We start from the raw sequence: 20,959 nt of genomic DNA on the forward strand, positions 1-20,959 counted from the left end.
CAGAATCCATGCTACTTCTTGGTGAAATGGAGCCTGTTGGCTCATAATTTGGACCAGTGCCTAGCTATCGTTTGCATCACCGTGAATCCATTACCCTCTCCAAGGAGTTAAGCACATTGTTGACCCCCAGAAGTTTCCCACAAAAGCACTGTCCCACCAATGATTGTCAGACTTGAGCTACAAACCATCTTCTTTTCCTATTATTGACTCTACAAAGGAAAATGATCAACATGTCCAATTCCCCCAGCTGATTAAGTAATCCAACATGGGTGATGACAGCATCCTACCCCTAGATTGTAGGAGCTGCACAGAAAATAAACCCTTAGTATTTGAATGGTTAGAATAAAGGAATGTAGAGGTGGTGATTTGTTCTGGGGCTCCTCATCCTCTCCCTCCTTTAACTAATACCCACATCGTAATCTTACATTGTCAGTGACAAATAGCATCAGCATCGTAAAAAATCATGATTTGTCCAGCTCCACATCCACATGATGACAGAATCACAGGCACATTTGAATGGGTGTTTGCAGGAGGTTTCAGTCCTGGGGGATTCATCCATTTCCCCAAGCATAGCATCATGGAGTTGTACAACCTATACCACTACCAAAACAGATAACTGCACAAATTTTCAGGGTTATAACAACCTGCAGATAATCCTGCAAAACTCACACACCAGGGCCACATGAGAGACTGCAGATAATCCACTGGAAGAATCAAGTGGGAAAATGGAATAGTTAATGTTTCAGGCCAGAACCCTTTGTCAAGTCAATAACATATCATCCTGAGTGGCAAACATATTGCCATTCCTTCATTGTTGCTGGTTATAATTCCTTTAAGATGCTGTCACGACACCATTGCGGAAAAGGACTGCATTAGTTCAAGGTGACTACTTGTCCATGTGTATTAAAGCATGTGCAGTTAATGCCAGCAATACCCATGTCCCATTGGAAAGCTAATACCCACTGCATAGGCTTTTCCAGGCATCCTGCTTGACATCAGCCAAGCATATGTCAGAGGAGCTTATTCCAGGCAACAACTGCCTAAAGATCTATGGGTTCCTAGTTTCCATGTGAAAGAATGCAACATCTGTTTTGCCTCACCTCGATGGGGCACAGCTGCAAAGTTAAATTCAGGCTTGTAGAGCTCGTCGAAAGAACCAAAGACTTGTTGATCCAAACCAAGGCTTTTATTAGCAAAAGACAGGAGCTCTTCACAGGTGGCCGACTAGTCCGGAATGATCCGACCTGGCTAGGGACACAACCCTTTAAGGCCCAGACAGTAGGCGTGGTTAAGCTCTCAGCCAATTGCTGTAAGCACAGTCATTACACTCTAGATACTATAACTATATACATTGGTGATAGGTCTGTACTATCACAAGGCTCTAGTTTTTGTTTTAATTTGGGGATACAGGCCCTTCCATCCCACAAGACTGCACCACCTAAATACACCCATGAGACCAATTAATGTACTAACCCTTGTATACCTTTGGAACATGAAAGAAACCCAGAGTACCCGGAGGAACTCCAAGCTAATCATAAGGAGAACATACTCCTTATAGACAGCAGCAGATTCAAACCCATTCGCTGGTGCTGTAATAACTTTGTGGTAACCACTACGCTAAATGTGCTACCCTTGGATTAAAGCTCTGGATTGAAGCCAAAGTCAAACCTAACACACACCAAAGGACAAAGATAACCAGATAAGCATTGTCCTTCTTGGAGGGCTGGATTAAAGTGGAATGAAGATCAGTGTGAAGACCAAGATGATTTCTCAAAATACATGGTCAAGTTCGCACCGGAGAAGTGCTTTCTTGGACAAAATCTCCAACAAATTGCACAAGCATGGATGTGGCTTCATTCTGCCTCTGCAGGATGCCAAGTGAAAGGTGCCTTTGCTGGACCTGCGATGACACAGTGACCATCAATGAGCTGAGTCGAGCAAAAAACACTCCAGAGACCGTGTGACTGGGGGTACAAGGTGCCTCACGTTTATTGAACTGTTCCAACTCGAAACTCAACTAGTTTATTTTAAAGCCGAGTGCCAAGTTCCCAGTCATCGGGATTGGATTCCTGACTCCACCTTAGCCCCCATTTTTCTTAAATCGAAGGTTCTGGTGAGTTTCCATCTATAAAAAATAAATGATTAAAATGACTTCAGGTTTTGGTGGTTGCTCCTACTTAGCTTAACAAAAAAAGGCCAAGATTGTGGTGACACTCTGGTCTGAGGAAGAAGATTGTGGACTCCTTTTCTCCAGAGTCTCAAGCCCACAGTCAAGGATGACACTAATGAAGCTCTAAAGGATTGATAGAGAAGTCAGAGATGCTGATATTCAAAGCAAGTATTTAACACCTGTCCTCTCGGTGGATAGAAAAGATCCCCAGCACCGTTTTGAAGGACAACACGGAGTTTGGTCCTGGGTTCAGGTTGGTATTTGTTCTTTAACTCCTAAAAGAGATTAACATAATGTGATCTGTATTTCCTCTATTACAACAGAGATAACACTTCAGAAGTACTTATTGACTGCAAAATGCTTAGATTTAGCTGATGCACAGAAGCTATAAGGAAAATGCAGGCAGCTACATGAAGAAGGTGCTGCAAATATTGTAATAAAAATAGCAGTTCTTGTTCACTCTACTCAATACACATAGCATGATGGCATGAAGCAAAGAAAAACAAGAACTCACTGGATCAAGCAGCATCTGGGGGAGAAAACGAATGGTCGATGTTTCAGGCCTGAACCCTTCATTTGAACAGTTTAGACCTGAAATGTTAACCATTCATTCGCCGCCATCTCAGAATATGCTCAGTGTACAGGTATTTCTGCAGGATCCTGAGGTGGTAAGTCGCCAGTTGGGTACACACACGTCCCAGTGATTGACCACCCTCCTCAAATGGAAGACTCAAGACTGCAGCTGAGACCCAATGCTTCATGTGTCCCCAGAAGACATCCACCAACTTACTCTGGGTCATGGTGATAAAGACAGCAGGTGGGTCCAAAGTAACTAAATGCACCACAACACGGACCCATACTATATACCACAACTATTTTCAATGGGATTCATACAATCCCTGGGGCACAGCACATTTAAGGAAGGCCAAAGACTGAAATCCTTAATAAGGGGGGCCCAAGGTGTATGGGGGGGGGGGGGGTGGAAACTGAATGGATTAAACTTTTTTTTGGTGAAGGAAAGGACTTTGCTGCTAGGCCAAGCACATTATATTTTTTCAAGGTTGGACAGCCTAGAATGAGCTAGATAAATGCAAAAAATTAACAATGTTTTCCTTGCTTTGACATCTTTGGCTATGAATTGCCTTCCAAGCATATTTGGTTCTATCATCTTTAATTCCAGGAAATAAGTGTGCCCTCACTTTGCTTCAAGTTTCTGTGATAGGTAGTGAATGTACCAACAGAAGAATGTCTCCTTCTGCTGGCGTTTATTGAAGAAGGTAAGTGTTTTTCATTATTTTCTGTAAAATTTAAGCTGACTTTTGAGCTAACTCTTGTAAGAAGTGCTTTTGTTTTGTAATAGTTAATTTTTGTTACTTTCATAAATAATTTTACCCATGAATTTCTTGGCAAAAAAAAAGGGTTTGCAGTATTCTGTAGAATTCTTATCATATGGTTTCATTACATCTTTGCAAAAGCCTTCTCTGCCCCATGTGTTTGATTTGTTTGAATACATTTTCAAATGAATGCACAAGGCTAAGCAAGCTGAATATATAAAGAAATTAAAGATAAACCCTTGGATTACTTCAAAACCCTTTGAGAATATTTCAAGAGAAGGCCAATGCTCAAACAGATGACTCCTGAAACATCACAGGAATTAGAAAAGGGTCTTCTTGCATCTACGAGGTAACTGAATTGATTGCTAAAAGTGGAAATGCTCACATAGTTACTGAGTCACTTATATTACCTTCAGTGTCGAAAATAATATGATGTCATGAACTTAAATGCCAAAGAAATTATTCAGGCAATTCCTTTGAGTAATTCCACTGTTTCTAGAAGAACAGATAAGATGCCAAGGGACATTGAAAAAGTCATTTCATTACAATCCAAGAAATTCTCTTTTCAATTAGACAAATCCACTCTGCAAGAGAACAATCCTCTTCTCATGGGTTATGCCAGATTCTGGGATTGAAACAAGCTGATAGAAGAGATTTAGTTTGCCAGAAGGATTAAAACAGATACTAAGGAACTGACTATTTTTGAAGAAGTTTAGAATTACATAAATGTGAACAGTATCCCATTCGAGAACTTAGTTATCTGTTGAATGAACTGATGGTGCTGGTTTAATGGTTGGACAATATAGAGGGATCATCACACACCTGAAAAATGTATTTATTACCTTCAGTCTTTACTGTTAATTGCGTCATTCATAGGGAGCATTTATATGGCTAAAAACCGGAGGACATTTAAATGTTTTGCTTTCTTTCAATTGTCACAAAGACTGTTAAATTTATAAAATCACATCCCCTTCTGAACCATCTTTTCTGACAGCGGTGTGAGGAAAATGACGAACATTTCCAGACACTGCTGCTGTGTACCAAGATGAGGTGGGTGGCTGTCTAAAGGAAGTTGTTTTCAACCTATTGTCTGGGACACGACTGCTTTGTTTCTTTCTCATCACAAGCATGGAGAAAAAATCTTGTTGATTCAAAGGTGGACATATTTTACCTGCTAATCATCTTTGACAAACTCAATTTATTCCACAAGATCTTAGAGGGTAAACACCTCATTGACACTAAGGAAGTCATTGTTTCTTTCCTCAAAGAGCTCAAAGTCTATTGGAGCAAGATCAGACATAGGGAAATTTCACATTTTCCAAATCTGAACACAAATGCAGAGGGACTGAACCACAATGGCACGAAACACCTAAACCAAATACATACAGTTCTGCAGTGAAGATTTAATGACCTGTTAAACCTCAATATCCCACATTGGTTATTGGATCCATTAGAGGAACCATGATGCAGACATTCAAGAGAGGTTGATTGATCTTAGAATGATATAATTGCATGCCTTAAGTTCAATCAATTTAAAAAAAAGATTTTTGGGTTAAGAGTGATCTGCTGAATAGATTTCCAAAATTATGGGAAAAGGCTGAAATATTTTTCATTGCCTTTCAACATATTTGAATGTGGATTCAGCAAGGTAGTTTCCTTGCCAAAATAACCAACTTCATATCACAAGAGGTGACCATTCTCTATCCAATTTTGAGCCTGTCATCAAGGTCAAAAATCTCACTAAAATTTTCATTTTATAAGAATTATTTTTTTAAGTTCTTATTATTAAATTTTCACATCCTCAAGTTAATGCTTAAGAATCCTTAATGACTCATTGTGTACAAAACAACTACTCTCAAAGAATATTTTATAAAATTTTGTATATGTATGTTCATGTTTTCTTCTTTCCTAAATGTTCAATAAGAATAATATCCCATTTGTCTGTTTGTTCTGGAATCACAAACCACAGTTATGCTCAGAGTCAAAGCTTTGATTTCTTCTTTACCTCATGTAACATAAATATTTTTTGTTTTTTTTAATGAGAGAACTACAGAAGAAACCAACTAAACTTGACTACTTCATAGGGAAGGGGGTCCATAAACTTTTAGCGAGTCAAGTTGAGAATGGCTGATGCATTCTATAGTTCTGACACTATGAATTGTAGATCTAACAATGAACGACCCACACTCTGAACAAATTAGATGGATATGGAGATAGGATGTGTTTAGAAGGATATGGGCCAAATGCAGGCAGGTGGGATGAGTGAGGGTGGGACATCTCGTTGGCATGGGCAAGTTGGGACAAAGGGGCCTGTTTCCATTCTTTATGACTCTGCAAATCTCTTTACCTTGAATAATAAGGACATTTATATGACTCAGACCTGAACTTCACAACTACAGGGTCTCATTACTGGGCTGCCCCTCTGATGGTGGAAAGAAAGGCAGATTCAGTGTGTGCTGTTCTCTACAAGCAAGGGGGATGCAATACCTTGTCCAAGCAACTGCTGTTGCCAGGGCTTGTTTATTGAAAACTGACCCCTTGGTTGGTCAATTGAAATTGGCCACAGAGCTTTGGGAGCAGAGTCACGGTGGGGGCAGGGGTCTGTGGATTGTTCCCTTCCAACAGAAAGGGGAAAAATAAGTTCAGCTCCTTTCCCTCCCCCTCTAACTCCCTTACCCACATCTTCAGTCGGTGGCTTTGGGGATATCTCCAGAGAGCCAAGGTTGGCCGTGATCTCGGTGACCAGCAGCCTCCAGTCCTCATCAGTCAACGTCTCAGTGTCACCCATGGCAGTGCAGGCCTGGCCCAGCAGCAGCGCCCTTGCCATCCGCCCGATGTATGGATCCCCAGAGTCTGTCGTAGGTGTAGCCAGCTCCCTGCACTGTGTCCATCTGCCTGGATCGCTTGGTTGGGTCCCAGCCTAAATTTGGACAACAAGACGTATTTAATCTTAACTGCAGCATCAAGAGTTCACTGGACACACGCAAAAACAAAAACATCCAGTTTATCATTTATTATCATTCACAAAGGTTGAGAACCTTTGCTCTATCCACTGCAACAGCCAGGACTCCTGATGCCTAGCCATTTTAATCTCTCTTCCCATTCCCACACTTTCACGACTATCCACGGCCTATTTTACTGCCCTGTTGAGGCCACACACCTTATATTCCATCTCAGCATTCCCCAACCGGACAACATCACACTGACCTTCAATTTCTGATAACTTCCCTCCTTGTTTCTATCCCTGTCCCTTTGCTTTCCCTCACTCTCTGGCCCCTTTCCTGCTTCTCTTTTCCTTCTATTTTGCTTCTTTCGATCTGCCAGTCCCCATATGTTCCTTCCTCTAGCTCTTCACCTCCTTCCCTTCATTCCATTATGTACTGTCCTCTCCTATCTCCTTTCTCAGGCCTCTGCCTCTTTCTCTTCTCACTTTCTAGCTTCTTAACTTTTTCTTATTTCTCAGTGGTCCCTTGGCTGTATTTGGGCAGTGTGGGTGTATATCTCTAAACTTTAAAAAAAGTGCAGTGTATAGCATCACATAATACAACAAATGTTGGGTATAGTGTTGCAGGGTAAAGTACAGTTCATCAAACTAAAAGAAAGGTCAGTGGAGCATTAGTGGCAAGTCTGTTGGTGTCAGAATAAGATTGTGGAAGAATTATAAGGAATGCTGGAGAGGATTTGCTGGAAGCTGCTTGCAAAACATCTCCACTCTCCAGCATCATCTTCAAGATGACACATAAGCACAAAAGGCACAAGAACTCAGTGGGAATATCAGAGAGGGTGAGCACCCACATGAATGTGAATGAGTTAGGGATTCCTCTCAAACACCAATTAAATTGTTCCTTGGGGAGTCTCTGACATGGTAGGTTGGGGATGGTATTTCGAGGGATTTTCAACAGACATCAGAACCTAATAGAAGCCCTGTTTACGATGATTGAAGGAGCTGATTGTTTTTTTTAAATTTTTTATTTTTCACACTATAAACCATATTGACCAAGATACATACAGACATTTTTCTTCTTAAATATATACAGTGTCATTTTCTCCCCCTTTTTCCCCCCTCCCTTCCCTCCCTCCCTCACTCCCTTCCCCATTTATTTAAAGTTCAATCTATAAGATACATTAAACCCGTTAAACAATGTTGTCACTTAATAAAAATAAACAAGAAATTTTACTGAGTCAGTTCTTTTCATTATCTTCTCCTTCTGTCATTTTAGGTGGTGGAAGTCCATGGTAGGATTTCTCTATTGTGTTTCGTGTATGGTTCCCATATTTGTTCAAATATTGTAATGTTATTTCTTAAATTATATGTTATTTTTTCTAATGGAATACATTTAGTCATTTCTATATACCATTCTCAAGTTGTCTTCTAATTTCCAGGTTGACATAATACATTTTTTTGCTACAGCTAGGGCTATCATAACAAATCTTTTTTGTGCTCCATCCAAATTGAGTCCAAATTCTTTGTTTCTTATATTACTTAGAAGGAAGATCTCTGGGTTTTTTGCTATATTGCTTTTTGTGATTTTATTTAATATCTGGTTTAGATCTTCCCAAAATTTTTCCACTTTCTCACATGTCCAAATTGCATGAATTGTTGTTCCCGTTTCCTTTTTACAGCAAAAACATCTGTCTGATACTGTTGGGTCCCATTTATTTAACTTCTGAGGTGTGATGTATAGCCTGTGTATCCAGTTATATTGTATCATGCGTAACCTCATGTTTATTGTATTTCTCATAGTTCCGGAGCATAGCTTCTCCCATGTTTCATTCTTTATCTTTATGTTTAGATCTTGTTCCCATTTTTGTTTAGGTTTACCATTTGTTTCCTCGTTCTCCTTTTCTTGCAGTTTGATGTACATGTTTGTTACAATTTTTTTGATTATCATTGTGTCTGTAAACACATATTCAAAATTGCTTCCTTCTGGTAACCTCAGACTGTTTCCCAATTTGTCCTTCAAGTAGGTTTTCAATTGGTAGTATGCAAACATTGTATCGTGAGTTATATTATATTTATCCTTCATTTGTTCAAAGGATAATAATTTATTTCCCGAAAAACAATTTTCTATTCTTTTGATCCATTTTCTCTCCTATTCTCTAAAGGAAAGGTTATCTATTGTAAAAGGGATTAGCTGATTTTGCGTCAATATTAGTTTTGGTAGTTGGTAATTTGTTTTATTCCTTTCTACATGAATCTTCTTCCAAATGTTGAGCAGATGATGCAATACCGGTGAATTCCTACGTTGTACCAATTTTTCATCCCATTTATATAATATATGTTCAGGTATCTTCTCCCCTATTTTATCTAGTTCTAATCTGGTCCAATCTGGTTTTTCCCTTGTTTGATAAAAATCTGATAGGTATCTTAATTGTGCGGCTCTATAATAATTTTTAAAGTTTGGTAGTTGTAAGCCTCCTTGTTAATTTATCTAGTGCTATCCTTGGTTTCCCCCCTTTCCATAAAAATTTCCTTATTATTTTCTTTAACTCCTTGAAGAATTTCTCTGTTAGGCGTATTGGTAATGACTGAAATAGGTATTGTATCCTTGGGAAAATGTTCATTTTAATACAGTTTATCCTTCCAATCAGTGTTAGTAGTAAGTCTTTCCAATGCTCTAAGTCGTCTTGTAATTTTTTTCATTAATGGATGGTAATTGAGTTTATATAGATGGCCGAGGTTTTTATTTAGTTGTATACCTAGGTATCGCATTGCTTGCGTTTGCCATCTAAATGGCGATTCTTTCTTAAACTTTGAGAAATCCGCATTATTCATTGGCATTGCTTCACTTTTATTTGCATTGATCTTGTACCCCGACACTTCTCCATATTCCTTCAATTTCCTATGTAATTCTTTTATTGATATTTCTGGTTCTGTTAAGTATATTATAACGTCATCTGCAAATAGACTGATTTTATATTCCTTCTCTTTTATTTTTATCCCTCTTATTTTATTTTCTGTTCTTATCAGTTCTGCTAGTGGTTCTATAGCTAACGCGAACAGTGAGGGAGATAGTGGACATCCCTGCCTTGTTGATCTGCTTAAGTTAAATTGTTTTGATATATATCCATTTACTGTCACTTTTGCCAATGGCTCCTTATATAATGCCTTAATCCACACGTCAAACTCTGGCCCGCGGGCCAAATTTGGCCCGCAATATAATTATATCTGGCCCGCAAGATCATTTCAAAAATGTATTAGAGGTGGCCCGCTGGCCGCCGTGCCAGTATAGCGCATGCACAGCTAATACTATAAATCCCAGAATGCATTGGCGTCAGCCCGCTAATTGCCCCCACCTCCTCTGTTTACGTTGCAGGGTCTCACCGTGGACTCTGGTTTTGGGGCCTGGCCGGTGTCAGGGGAAGCCAAGGCCGCTTCCCAGCGTCCGGAACCGGAGGCCTCGGGCCTGACCTCATCAGGACCGTTGCCCACTCCCCCTCCCTGCCGCAGGCTGAGCCGCGACTCACGGTGACGGGGCAGCTGATCCGCCGAGATGCCACCCTGCAGCGAGAGCCGATGCCCCCGCACTGTCGTTGTCCAACCCGATCGCCCGCAAACCCTGCCCTCCCGCATATAGGCCTGAGTAAGATTATGAACTTTAATCTCAGGATAAAACGATCTTCCAATAGTTTCATGTCACAGTGATAAATATATTCCTGGTTAAAAATGGTCCTGCACCTGGATACAAGCTCATTAGGCATAAAACTTGAAAAGTGTGTAACTCAAAGGATATCTGTACCAATGGAAAAAGGGCATGGCTAATAACCCTGCTAGAGTTCATGCCCACAATCAGTCACCCATTTGATTGTTTCAGGAATCATGTTATTCTCCCACATTCTCAATAGCCCTCAGATTTTACTATTTGACAGCACACTAGCAACATTTGACAAATCCTCTATAGAGAAATATTATTTATTGGATATTTTATTTCTCATTTGTTAATGCTTCTGGAAAGAGTTTATCCAAAACTATTATTAAACATTTATTTTAATAAGAAAAAGTTTAACATTACATATGTTGAAAGAAGAGAAAACATGCAGATGTTGTTGAAAATTTTCAATAAATATTTAGTTTGGCCCTCGACTTAGTCCAAGTTTTTAATTTTGGCCCTCCGTGAATTTGAGTTTGACACCCCTGCCTTAATCCAATTAATATATTTCTCTGGTAGGCTGAATTTTTGTAGTACTTTGAATAAATAATTCCATTCTACTCTGTCAAAGGCCTTCTCTGTGTCTAAAGCAACTGCTACTGTTGGAGTTTTATTTCCTTCTACTGCATGAATTAAGTTAATAAATTTACAGATATTGTCTGTTGTTCGTCTTTTTTTAATAAATCCAGTTTGGTCTAGATTTACTATTTTTGGTACATAGTCAGCTAATCTGTTTGCTAATAGTTTAGCTATTATCTTATAATCTGTGTTGCAAGTGGATCTTTCCCTGTCTTTGGTATTACTGTAATTATTGCTGTTTTGCATGAATCTGGTATGCTTTGTGTTTTATCAATCTGGTTGATTACTTCCAGAAGGGGAGGAATTAATAAGTCTTTAAATGTTTTATAGAATTCTATTGGGAATCCATCCTCTCCTGGTGTTTTATTGTTCGGTAGTTTTTTTATTATCTCCTGCAATTCTTCTATTTCAAATGGTTTTATTAATTTATTTTGCTCCTCTGTTTGTAATTTCGGTAGTTCAATTTTAGTTAGAAGTTCATCTATTTTGTCTTCTTTCCCTTCGTTTTCAGTTTGATATAGTTGCTCGTAGAATTCCCTGAAGTTTTCATTGATCTCCGTTGGATTATATGTAATGTGCTTGTCCTTTTTCCTTAATGCCAATACCATTCTTTTAGTTTGTTCTGTCTTAAGCTGCCACGCTAGAATTTTGTGCGTTTTTTCTCCTAGCTCATAATATTTCTGTTTTGTCTTCATTATGTTCTTCTCCACCTTATATGTTTGTAGTGTTTCATATTTTATTTTTTTATCTGCCAATTCTCTTCTTTTAGCTGTATCTTCCTTTATTGCTAATTCTTTTTCTATATTTGTTATTTCCCTTTCCAACTGTTCTGTTTCCCGATTGTAGTCCTTCTTCATCTTAGTTACATAACTTATTATTTGCCCTCTGATGAATGCTTTCATTGCGTCCCATAGTATAAACTTATCTTTCACTGATTCCGTATTTATTTCAAAATACATTTTAATTTGTCGTTCAATGAATTCTCTAAAATCCTGTCTTTTAAGTAGCATGAAGTTTAATCTCCATCTATACATTCTTGGTGGGATGTCTTCTAGCTCTATTGCCAATAACAGGGGTGAGTGGTCCGATAATAGTCTAGGTTTATATTCCATTTTCCTAACTCTCCCTTGAATGTGGGCTGATAACAGGAATAGGTCTATCCTTGAGTATGTTTTATGTCTGCCCGAATAATATGAATATTCCTTTTCCTTTGGGTGTTGTTTCCTCCATATATCCAAAAGTTGCATTTCTTGCATCGATTTAATTATAAATTTGGTTACTTTGTTCTTTCTGTTAGTTTTTTTTCCAGTTTTATCCATGTTTGAGTCCAAATTAAGGTTAAAATCCCCTCCTATTAGTATGTTACCTTGCATGTCTGCTATCTTCAAAAAGATATCTTGCATAAATTTTTGATCTTCTTCATTAGGTGAATATACATTGAGTAAATTCCAAAATTCTGAATATATCTGACATTTTATCATTACATATCTCCCTGCTGGATCTATTATTTCCTCTTCTATTTTGATTGGTACATTTTTATTGATTAATATAGCTACTCCTCTGGCTTTTGAATTATATGATGCTGCTGTTACATGTCCTATCCATTCTCTCTTTAATTTCTTGTGTTCCACTTCAGTTAGATGTGTTTCTTGTACGAATGCTATATCAATTTTTTCTTTTTTCAGTAAATTTAAGTTTCTTCCTTTTGATTTGGTTATGTATTCCATTAATATTTAAAGTCATATAGTTCAACATAGCCATTTCATACTTTGTTTATCTTTCCTTTCCGTTTCCTCATCACCAACTTCCCTTCTTATCCATTTCTGCTTTCGTTTTTTGAACACATTATAAGACAACATTTCTAAAACATAAAATGTTTCCACTATTCTCATTTCTAAAATTCCTTTAACCCCAATAGTCCCTCCCCTTTCTGAGTTGCCCTTTGTCCTTTGTCGGGCAACCACATCTCCCCTCTCCATGTGGATTTGCGAATTCACTCGCAAGCATCAACTGATTTAGCAGTGACTGTAATTCTTCCCCACCCAGCCCCCCCAAAAAAATATTTTAATCTTCATATATAACAAAGGTCACTCTCTTAATTCCCTCCTTACTTCCTTTCTTCCCTTTCTTTCCCTTCTTAGTTCTTACCTATACTCTACTTTTTATATATATACATACACACACACACACACACATATATATATATATATATATATATATATAAAATATATATATACCTGCATACACACATACATATAGTTTGTTGTCATTTTTGTTCTTGTTACATCTCTTCATCTCTCTGTCTGTTTTGTAGTTGTTCTGCAAATTTTTGTGCTTCTTCCGGATCAGAGAATAGTCTGTTTTGCTGCCCCGGAATAACTATTTTAAGTACTGCTGGGTATTTTAACATAAATTTATAACCTTTTTTCCATAGGGTCGTTTTTGCTGCATTAAACTCCTTCCTCTTCTTCAGGAGTTCAAAACTTATATCTGGATAGAAAAATTTTTTTTGACCCTTGTATTCCAGTGGTTTTTTGTCTTCTCTTATTTTCTTCATTGCCTTCTCCAATATATTTTCTCTTGTTGTATATCTTAGGAATTTTACTAGAATGGATCTTGGTTTTTGTTGTGGTTGTGGTTTAGGGGCTAATGTTCTGTGTGCCCTTTCTATTTCCATTTCTTCCTGTAATTCTGGCCTTCCTAGGACCCTGGGGATCCATTCTTTTATAAATTCTTTCATATTTTTGCCTTCTTCATCTTCCTTAAGGCCCACTATCTTTATATTGTTTCTTCTATTATAATTTTCCATTATATCTATCTTCTGAGCTAACAGCTCTTGTGTCTCTTTAACTTTTTTATCAGTTTCTTCTAATTTCTTTTTTAAGTCATCTACTTCCATTTCTATGGCTGTTTCTCGTTCTTCCACCTTGTCTACTCTTTTTCCTATATCTGTCATGATCATCTCTAATCTATTCACTTTTTCTTCTGTACTTTTTATTCTTCTTTTTATTTCACTGAATTCTTGTGACTGCCACTCTTTTACTGTTTCCATATATTCTTTAAAAAAAAATATATCCATGTACTTGCCCTTCCCTTCATCTTCCATTTCTCTGTGTTCTTCCTCTTCTTCTTCTGAGTCCACTCCAGGATCTGTGTCCTTTACCTCTGTCCCTTCTGGTTTTCTTGTTGGGTTGTTTGTTTTATTTTGTTGGGCATTTTTGGTCTTCTTATTTTTATTAGAAGTGTCTTGATATTGGTCTTCTTCCTCTGGGTTGGTCATCTGTTGTTTCTTTGATTTCTTATTTTTACTCTCTTCTTTCTTGCTCTCATTATTTTCTATATTTTCCTCTTGCTGTTGTGTTGTAGTTGTCTGTTTCAGCTGTGGAGATCGACTCCTCAGCTGGTCCCCCCTCCCGTCAGTGTTATTTTTGTCTTGCGCGGTTGCGCACTTTTGTTTGGCTCTGTGAGCCATATTTGTAGTCCCGAGTTCGGGGTTTCCACTGACCTCAGGGAGCTGGCTTCTCTCTCCACGGTGGGCCTCCTCGTACCGGTAAGGCCTTCATCTTCCTCCTCCGACGTCCTTCCTTCTTCTTTTCTTCCCGTTGTTTTTGGCTTTTCTTTCTTCGCTGTCATTTTCTCCACACTTTTACTTTCACTTTGTTTTGGTTTTTATGTTTGTGCCTTTGCTTTTTCTCTACCTTTTTTTAACTTTTCTGGAGAGGGCTGGAGTTCCCCTACCGGCCACTACTCCATCACGTGACTCCTCAGGAGCTGATTGTTTGAGAGAGGATTTATTTCATCTGGGATGGAGTTTAGACAGGCCATAGCTTTCAAGTTTGGTTCAAGACTACTGACAAGATTATAGCTTTTATAGAGGACAAAATGGACTGTCATTATGTGGAAGGATTAAGTGAATGAAAATTGTGGCTGATTGGAGAGGCTTCACATCAAGTGTTGGTGAGGGACCATGATAAATTGGGTTGCCATAAATATCAATATTAGTTGCTGACAGAGCTACGTCCCAATGGGAGATATTTGCATGAGAGGCTGGTTGTGAACATTGAGGTACATGGGATCCAAGGCAAGTTGGCTAATTAGATGCAAAATGGGCTTGGTAATAGGAGGCAGAGGGAATGGTGGAAGGATGTTTTCTCTGATTGAAGGTTTTTGATGGGTAGTGTACCACAGGCATCTGTGCCAGGACCTTTGCTGTTTGTGGAACATAATGACTAGGAATATCAATGTAGGGATCATGGTTAATAAATTTGGGAATGAACTGGAAGTTGGTGGTAGTGTGGATATGTGGTGGTAGTTATCTTAGGCTACAGCGGGATACAGATCAGGTGGGACTTTTTAAAATTGTGAGTTTATTTACAACATGTTAGAAGCTAATTCTGATCATTGAAATGTGCACTGCCCAAATTCTCATAAACCCAATGAACCTACCAACCTGGAATAATTTTGGAGAATGGGAGGAAACCAGAGGACCTGGAGAAAGCCCACACACGTGGAGAGCATGCAATCTCCTTCACAGGCAGCCTCAGATGGCTAAATGAAATAAATAAATAAATTTGAACCCGGGTCACTGGAGCTGTAACAGCATTGCGCTAATCTCTACACTAACTGTGTCGCCCAGGGTAAAGTGTTGGCAAATTTACTCCCGACAAGTGTGAGGAGATGCATTCTGGAAAGTCAGTTAGGAGTAGGACATAATGGTAGAGCTCTAAGGAACACTGATGAACAGAGAGACCCGTGGATCCCTTTCCACAGTCCTGACAAAAGCAACACAGGTCAATAAGGTGGTGAAGACAGCATATGGCCCACTTACCTTCATCAGTTGGGACAGAGAATATAAGAGTTAGGACATTATATTGCAAGTTTACAGAAGGCTGGTTAGGCTGCACTTGGAGTGAAGTGTGAAGGTTTGGTCACCACACTATTGGAAGGATGTGGTTTTGCTGGACAGGGTGCAGAGGAGATTCACCAAGATGTTCCCTGGATTGAAGGACTTTTATTAGGAGAAGAGATTGGACAGAATGGCCTTGTTTTTGCTGGAATAAAGGAGGCTGAGTCATGACCTGATAGAAGTAGAAAAGATTACGAGAGTTAAAAAAGAAAGTTTGCAGACACTGGGGTTGAATACAACACACAAATGTACTGGAGAAACTCAACAGGTCACACAGGATCCATAGGAAGGAAAAGATAACCATTGTTTCGGGCCTGAGCCCTCCGTCAGCAATCTGGAAAAACTGGTAGATGCCTAAATAAAAAGGATGGATGTTGAGAGGAGGGAGGAAGGGGAAGGAGGAGGTCCCTGTTAAATCCCTCTTCCCTACCTTAAACCTACGTCCTCTGGTTACTGATTTCATGATTATTTCATGATTATCCAAGATTATCTGCGTTCCCACAACCTCTCATGATTTTGTACATCTCTATGAGATCACCCTTCATCCTGTGCTCCAAGGAATACAGCCCTAGCCTGCTCAACCCCCTTCAAAATATTACCGCTCTACAGTTCTAAATTTAATCTCAAACAGTGGCAGATGAAAACCTTCAAAATCTTACTTCCATCGTCATGTACTTTTCTGCAAGGTGTCAAACTCTCTCTGGAACTTGGGAGTGAAACATGAAAGTCTGCAGATGCTCTGATTGTAGAAAAAAAACAGAAATGCTGAAGGAACTCACCAGGTCTCGCAGCATCCATAGGAGGTAGACATATAACTTATATTTCAGGTCTGAGGCCTTCTTCAAAGAATGAATAAAAAGCAGACAGGAAAGAAATGGCAGGAGGAGGAGCAGAGACCAACACACAAAAGGTGTTAATTGGACATGGATAGGAGAGAGGAAACATGAAAACTGATCAGGGGAGGGGGGTTTGGCTCTGTGAGGGGAAAGGAAACAGAAGGGAAAGGGAAAGAGCGAGAGACAGAGCTAGAGGATAGGAGTCATAGAGATAGATTGGGGGTGGGGGGGCAATAGAAACCGAAAAAAGTCGATGTTAATGCCATCTGGTTAGAAGTTGCCCAGATGGAATATGGGGTGCTTTACCTCCAATTTGTGGACAGCCTCATTCTGGCAGTAATTAATACCATGGACAGACATGTCAGCAAGAGAATGGGATGGGGAATTGAAAAGGGTGGCCACTGGGAGATCCACGCTATTGTGGAGGCCAGAGCCGAGGTGCTCAACAAAGTGATCTCCCAGTCTGTGTCCAATCTCTCCAATGTAGACCACATCAGGAGCACTGGATGCAGTAGACCCCTGCAGATTCACAAGTGTTGCTTCACTTGGAAGGACTGTTTAGGGCCCCTAATGTGCTGAGGGACAAGGTGTGGGTACAAGCGCAGCACTTCCTACAATCAAAGGGGTAGGTGCCAAAGGGCGATTGCTGGGTTCGGAGGAGTGGATGAGGGAGTCGTGGAAGAAGCAGTCCCTGCAAAAGGTGGAAAGATGAGGAGAGAAGATATGTCAGAAAAGGCGGAGGATATGTTGGATGCAGAGGCTGGATGGGTGGTAGGTGAGCACAGGGGGATTCCTGCCCCTGTTGTATGTGTGGCGGAGGGGGCCAAGGCAGATGTGTGAGCAATGGAGGATATGCGGGCGAGGGCCAAGCTGATGGCAGCTAAGGGAAAGCCATGTTTTATGAAGGAGGATATCTCAGGATATGGCATGGAAGACCTTGTTTTGGGAGCAGATGCAATAGAGATGAAGGAATAGAGAATAAAGAATGGAATCCTTACAGGGAACAGGGTGTGAAGAGGTGTAGGCAAGGTAGCTCTGGGTGTTGGTGGATTTGTAGAAGATGTCTGTCAAGAGTTTGTCTCTCGAGATGGAGACAAAAGATTGAGAAAGGAGAGAGTTTTGCTAGAGATGGACCTAGTGAATATTAGATCAGGGTGAAATTTGGCAGCAAAGTGAATAAAATCAATGGACTCATCACAGGTGCACGAGGCAGCTGCAAAGTATCATAAATGAAGCAGAGGAAAAATTGAGAAGCCTTGCACGTGTAGACTTTTGGCAAGGATTGCTTCTGGAACTTTACAAGTAATATTTACTAGGCAATTGCAGATGAACTGGAAAACAGCAGTCTCAAAGAAATTTGTGTCTGGGGGCTGCTGTTTCCTGATGTCACATTATCTTGAGCAGTAAAGCACATGGAGAAAGACACAGAAAGGAGATCTGCAAAAGTCTTACCACAAGATCGAGGAAGCTCTTATCCTCTTGATCCAGAAACTCGTCGTACGTTTCTTGGAGAATCTGTCGAGAGGAGTAGAAATTAGGTTGATGAACTTGTTTTTGGTTCACACACACTAAGATCACATTGTTCTTGCACCGAACCATATCATGGGCATCAGACCATGCTGATTTGGCTAACCTCAGGTTGTAGAACAGTTTCTCCAGAGCCAGGGATGGGAAGTTTGATCAGTTTTCTCACATTGATAGGTTTCAGATAACCTCTTTGAAAGCGAGAGCCTGATGAGGTCAGGGGAAGCGATTGGGCCAATCTCAATAGCGAGAAGGTGACAGAGCTGTACTGACATAACAACGTTATACTTTGTAGGGACTACAGAATTGGTAAAGTACATGTATAAACAAAATCTGTGCTAGAGCAGTGTTATACGAGAATCTCTGTTTATACCTCTGAGTTGAATAGGAGGTGTCATATGTGGTGGTCTTCATGCCTTGATATTGTGACTGCATGCAACTATCATCTGGCTACAGAAAACTCTATCAGGCCTCAGGTTAGTGACTCAGCCATGAAGTCCACAAGAAAGTCCAAAGGTTGTGAAATGGCTCAGGCCATCTCGCACGTACGCATACAAACAGACACAACCCCTCCCCACCATCTAAAATTCCCACTGCCTTGGAAAACTAGCTAGCATATTAAAAGACTCATCACAACCCGGCCACACCCTCTTCACACCCTCTCCTATCACAGTGTGAGATCACACATCAACAGAATGAAGGACAGTTTCTTTGCTGCTGTTATCAGACACCTGGTTAAACCTGACCCAAGTACAATTATGCTGCCTTTGCTCCATACCAGCCTATCTCTCTTTGTAACTCTTCACTCCATACTGTGTCTTACTTGAACTGTGCACAAGATGTCCAACTGGTCTGCTTGCAAAGCAACTGTTATCACTGCATCTTGATAATTGCGGCAATAAACATGAACTTAAGAAGTTTACAGCACAGGAATATTTATGACACCCTCTGGAAATCTAAAGAAGCAATCTAATTCATTCCTCTCCCTGCCTTTATAGGTAGTCCATGAGTAATTTTCCAACATCTCTTGGAAAGTTACCTATGAATGTTTGTACTTTCTTTTCAATCAGCACATTCCTGATCAAAACAACATGCTGGGTTTAAAATAAATCTCATTTCTCCCCTGCTTCACGATTGCTCTTGTCTCACCTAGTGGGAACAGTTTCTCTCAGCACCATAAAGGTTCCCCCATAACTTTGGACACAACCTCTTCTCACTGCTCCCTTCAGACTGAAGGTACAGAAGCCTGAAGTCCTAAACCTCGAGGTTGAAGAACAGTTTCTTTCCAACAGCTATCAGGTTCCTGAGTCTCCCCATTCTACCCTGACCCTGAACTACTCCAGGAACACCAAAGGATGCATCTGCACTATTGAAACTGTATATTTTGTGCTACTACTATTATAAATATTTATCTATCATTTTATATTTATTATCTTCTTTGATCTCACAGCATGTTGCATTAATTTAATTTATACATTGTTTATTAATGTGCTTACAAACCTTTGTGGCAGCAGCAAGAATTTTGGAGCATTTGTTCATTGTACTTTGTATATGACAATAAACATCTAATCTCTGTTATATAGGGAGGTGTGCTGGCATAAGAAATATGATCAGGAGTTGTCCATCTGGCCCACTGAGCCTTCTCTGCCATTCAATAAGATCATGGCTGATCTGGCCGAGGACTCAATTCCACCTACCCGCCTTTTCTCCATAACCCTTAATTCCCCCACGTTGTGTGTCGTAAATACTGTATGTTCAATGAGGCAGCTTCTACTGCTTCCTAGGGCAGAGAATTCTAGATTTATTTATCTCTGAGAGAAGCAGTTCCTCCTCATCTCTGTCCTAAACCTACTCCCCTAACACAATAGTGTGTTGTATTGTAGATGGAGCAAAAAGTCATCAAAAATTGAAGAAGGATTAAGATCAGTTGGGTAGGTGAGGAGAGAAATAGTCAATGGAATTTAATGCAAAGAAATATGAGGTGTTGCATTTGGAAAATCTAAGATATGAATGGTAGTTATCTGGGAGTGTTGTGGAGCATAGGAATCTTGGTTCATTGAAAGTGGTGTCAAGGGAAGATAGGGTGGTCAAAAAAGCTTTTGGCCCATCAATCAGAGTACTGAGTACAAATGTTGGGAGGTCATATTGCAGTTGTATAAGCCGTTGTTGAGTATCGTGTTCAGCTTTGGTCACCATGCTATAAAGGTGATGTTGTCAAGTTGGAGAGGGTGCAGAGAAGATTTACGAGGATGTTGCCAAGAATCAGTGGCCTGAGCTATAGAGAGAGGTTGAGCAGGACAGGGTTTCATTCCTTGGAGCCCAGGAGGATGAGTGGTCATCTCAGAGGAACACACATTCATGAGAGGAATAGATTGAGTGAATGCAGAGTCTTTTGCCAAGGGCAAGGGAATCGATAACCAGAGGACATAGGTTAAAGACAGTGGTCCTTGATCCTTTTCTTCCCCCCCACCACTCACATTGCATTTTAAGTAATCCCTTACAAACTACAGAGCACATATTGCATCCAATGTCATAGGTATTTTGTGGTTAGTAAGGGATTATTTAAGGTGGTATGTGAGTGCAAAAATAAAAGGTTGAGAACCACTGGCTTAAGGTGAGGGCAGTGGGAGGGGGGGGGGGGGAGGGGGAAGAGATTTAGTAGGAACCTGAAGGGTAACTTTTTATACACAGGTGGTGGGTGTTTGGAACAAGTTTCCAGAGCAGGTCTTCGAGACAGGTACTCTTATAAAGTTTAAGAAACATTTGAATGGATGGGTTTGAGGGGATGTGTGCTAAATGCAGATAGGTGGGTCTAGTGTGGGTGGGATGTTTTGATTGGTGTGAACAAGTTGAGTCCAAGGGCCTGTTTCTATGGCTGTGTTACTCCATGACTAATCTTGAGGCTATCGCCCCTAGTTCTAGCCTCAATTGCCAGACAGAGTAAACTGTGTATTGAACTA

The 20,959-nt window shown here is 40.0% G+C and overlaps 1 protein-coding gene across 4 annotated transcripts in view; it reads right to left on the minus strand.

Annotated features, from left to right (window-relative positions):
• Positions 1 to 20,959, minus strand: part of LOC138763440 (regulator of G-protein signaling protein-like) — a 131,065-nt gene that overhangs the window by 81,302 nt on the left and 28,804 nt on the right. For all 4 annotated transcript variants that reach the window (XR_011357566.1, XM_069937579.1, XM_069937580.1 and 1 more), the window contains 2 exons: positions 17,928 to 17,990; positions 6,181 to 6,424 (listed from right to left, as the gene is read on the minus strand). Coding sequence is in view for 3 of the 4 variants with exons in the window: in XM_069937579.1 (XP_069793680.1) it covers positions 6,181 to 6,424; positions 17,928 to 17,990 (307 nt within the window). In the remaining variant the exon portion in view is untranslated. The remainder of the gene's footprint in view (positions 1 to 6,180; positions 6,425 to 17,927; positions 17,991 to 20,959) is intronic.

The sequence above is a fragment of the Narcine bancroftii genome, chromosome 5, assembly GCF_036971445.1.
Source record: "Narcine bancroftii isolate sNarBan1 chromosome 5, sNarBan1.hap1, whole genome shotgun sequence".
NCBI classification, from domain to species: Eukaryota; Metazoa; Chordata; class Chondrichthyes; order Torpediniformes; family Narcinidae; genus Narcine; species Narcine bancroftii.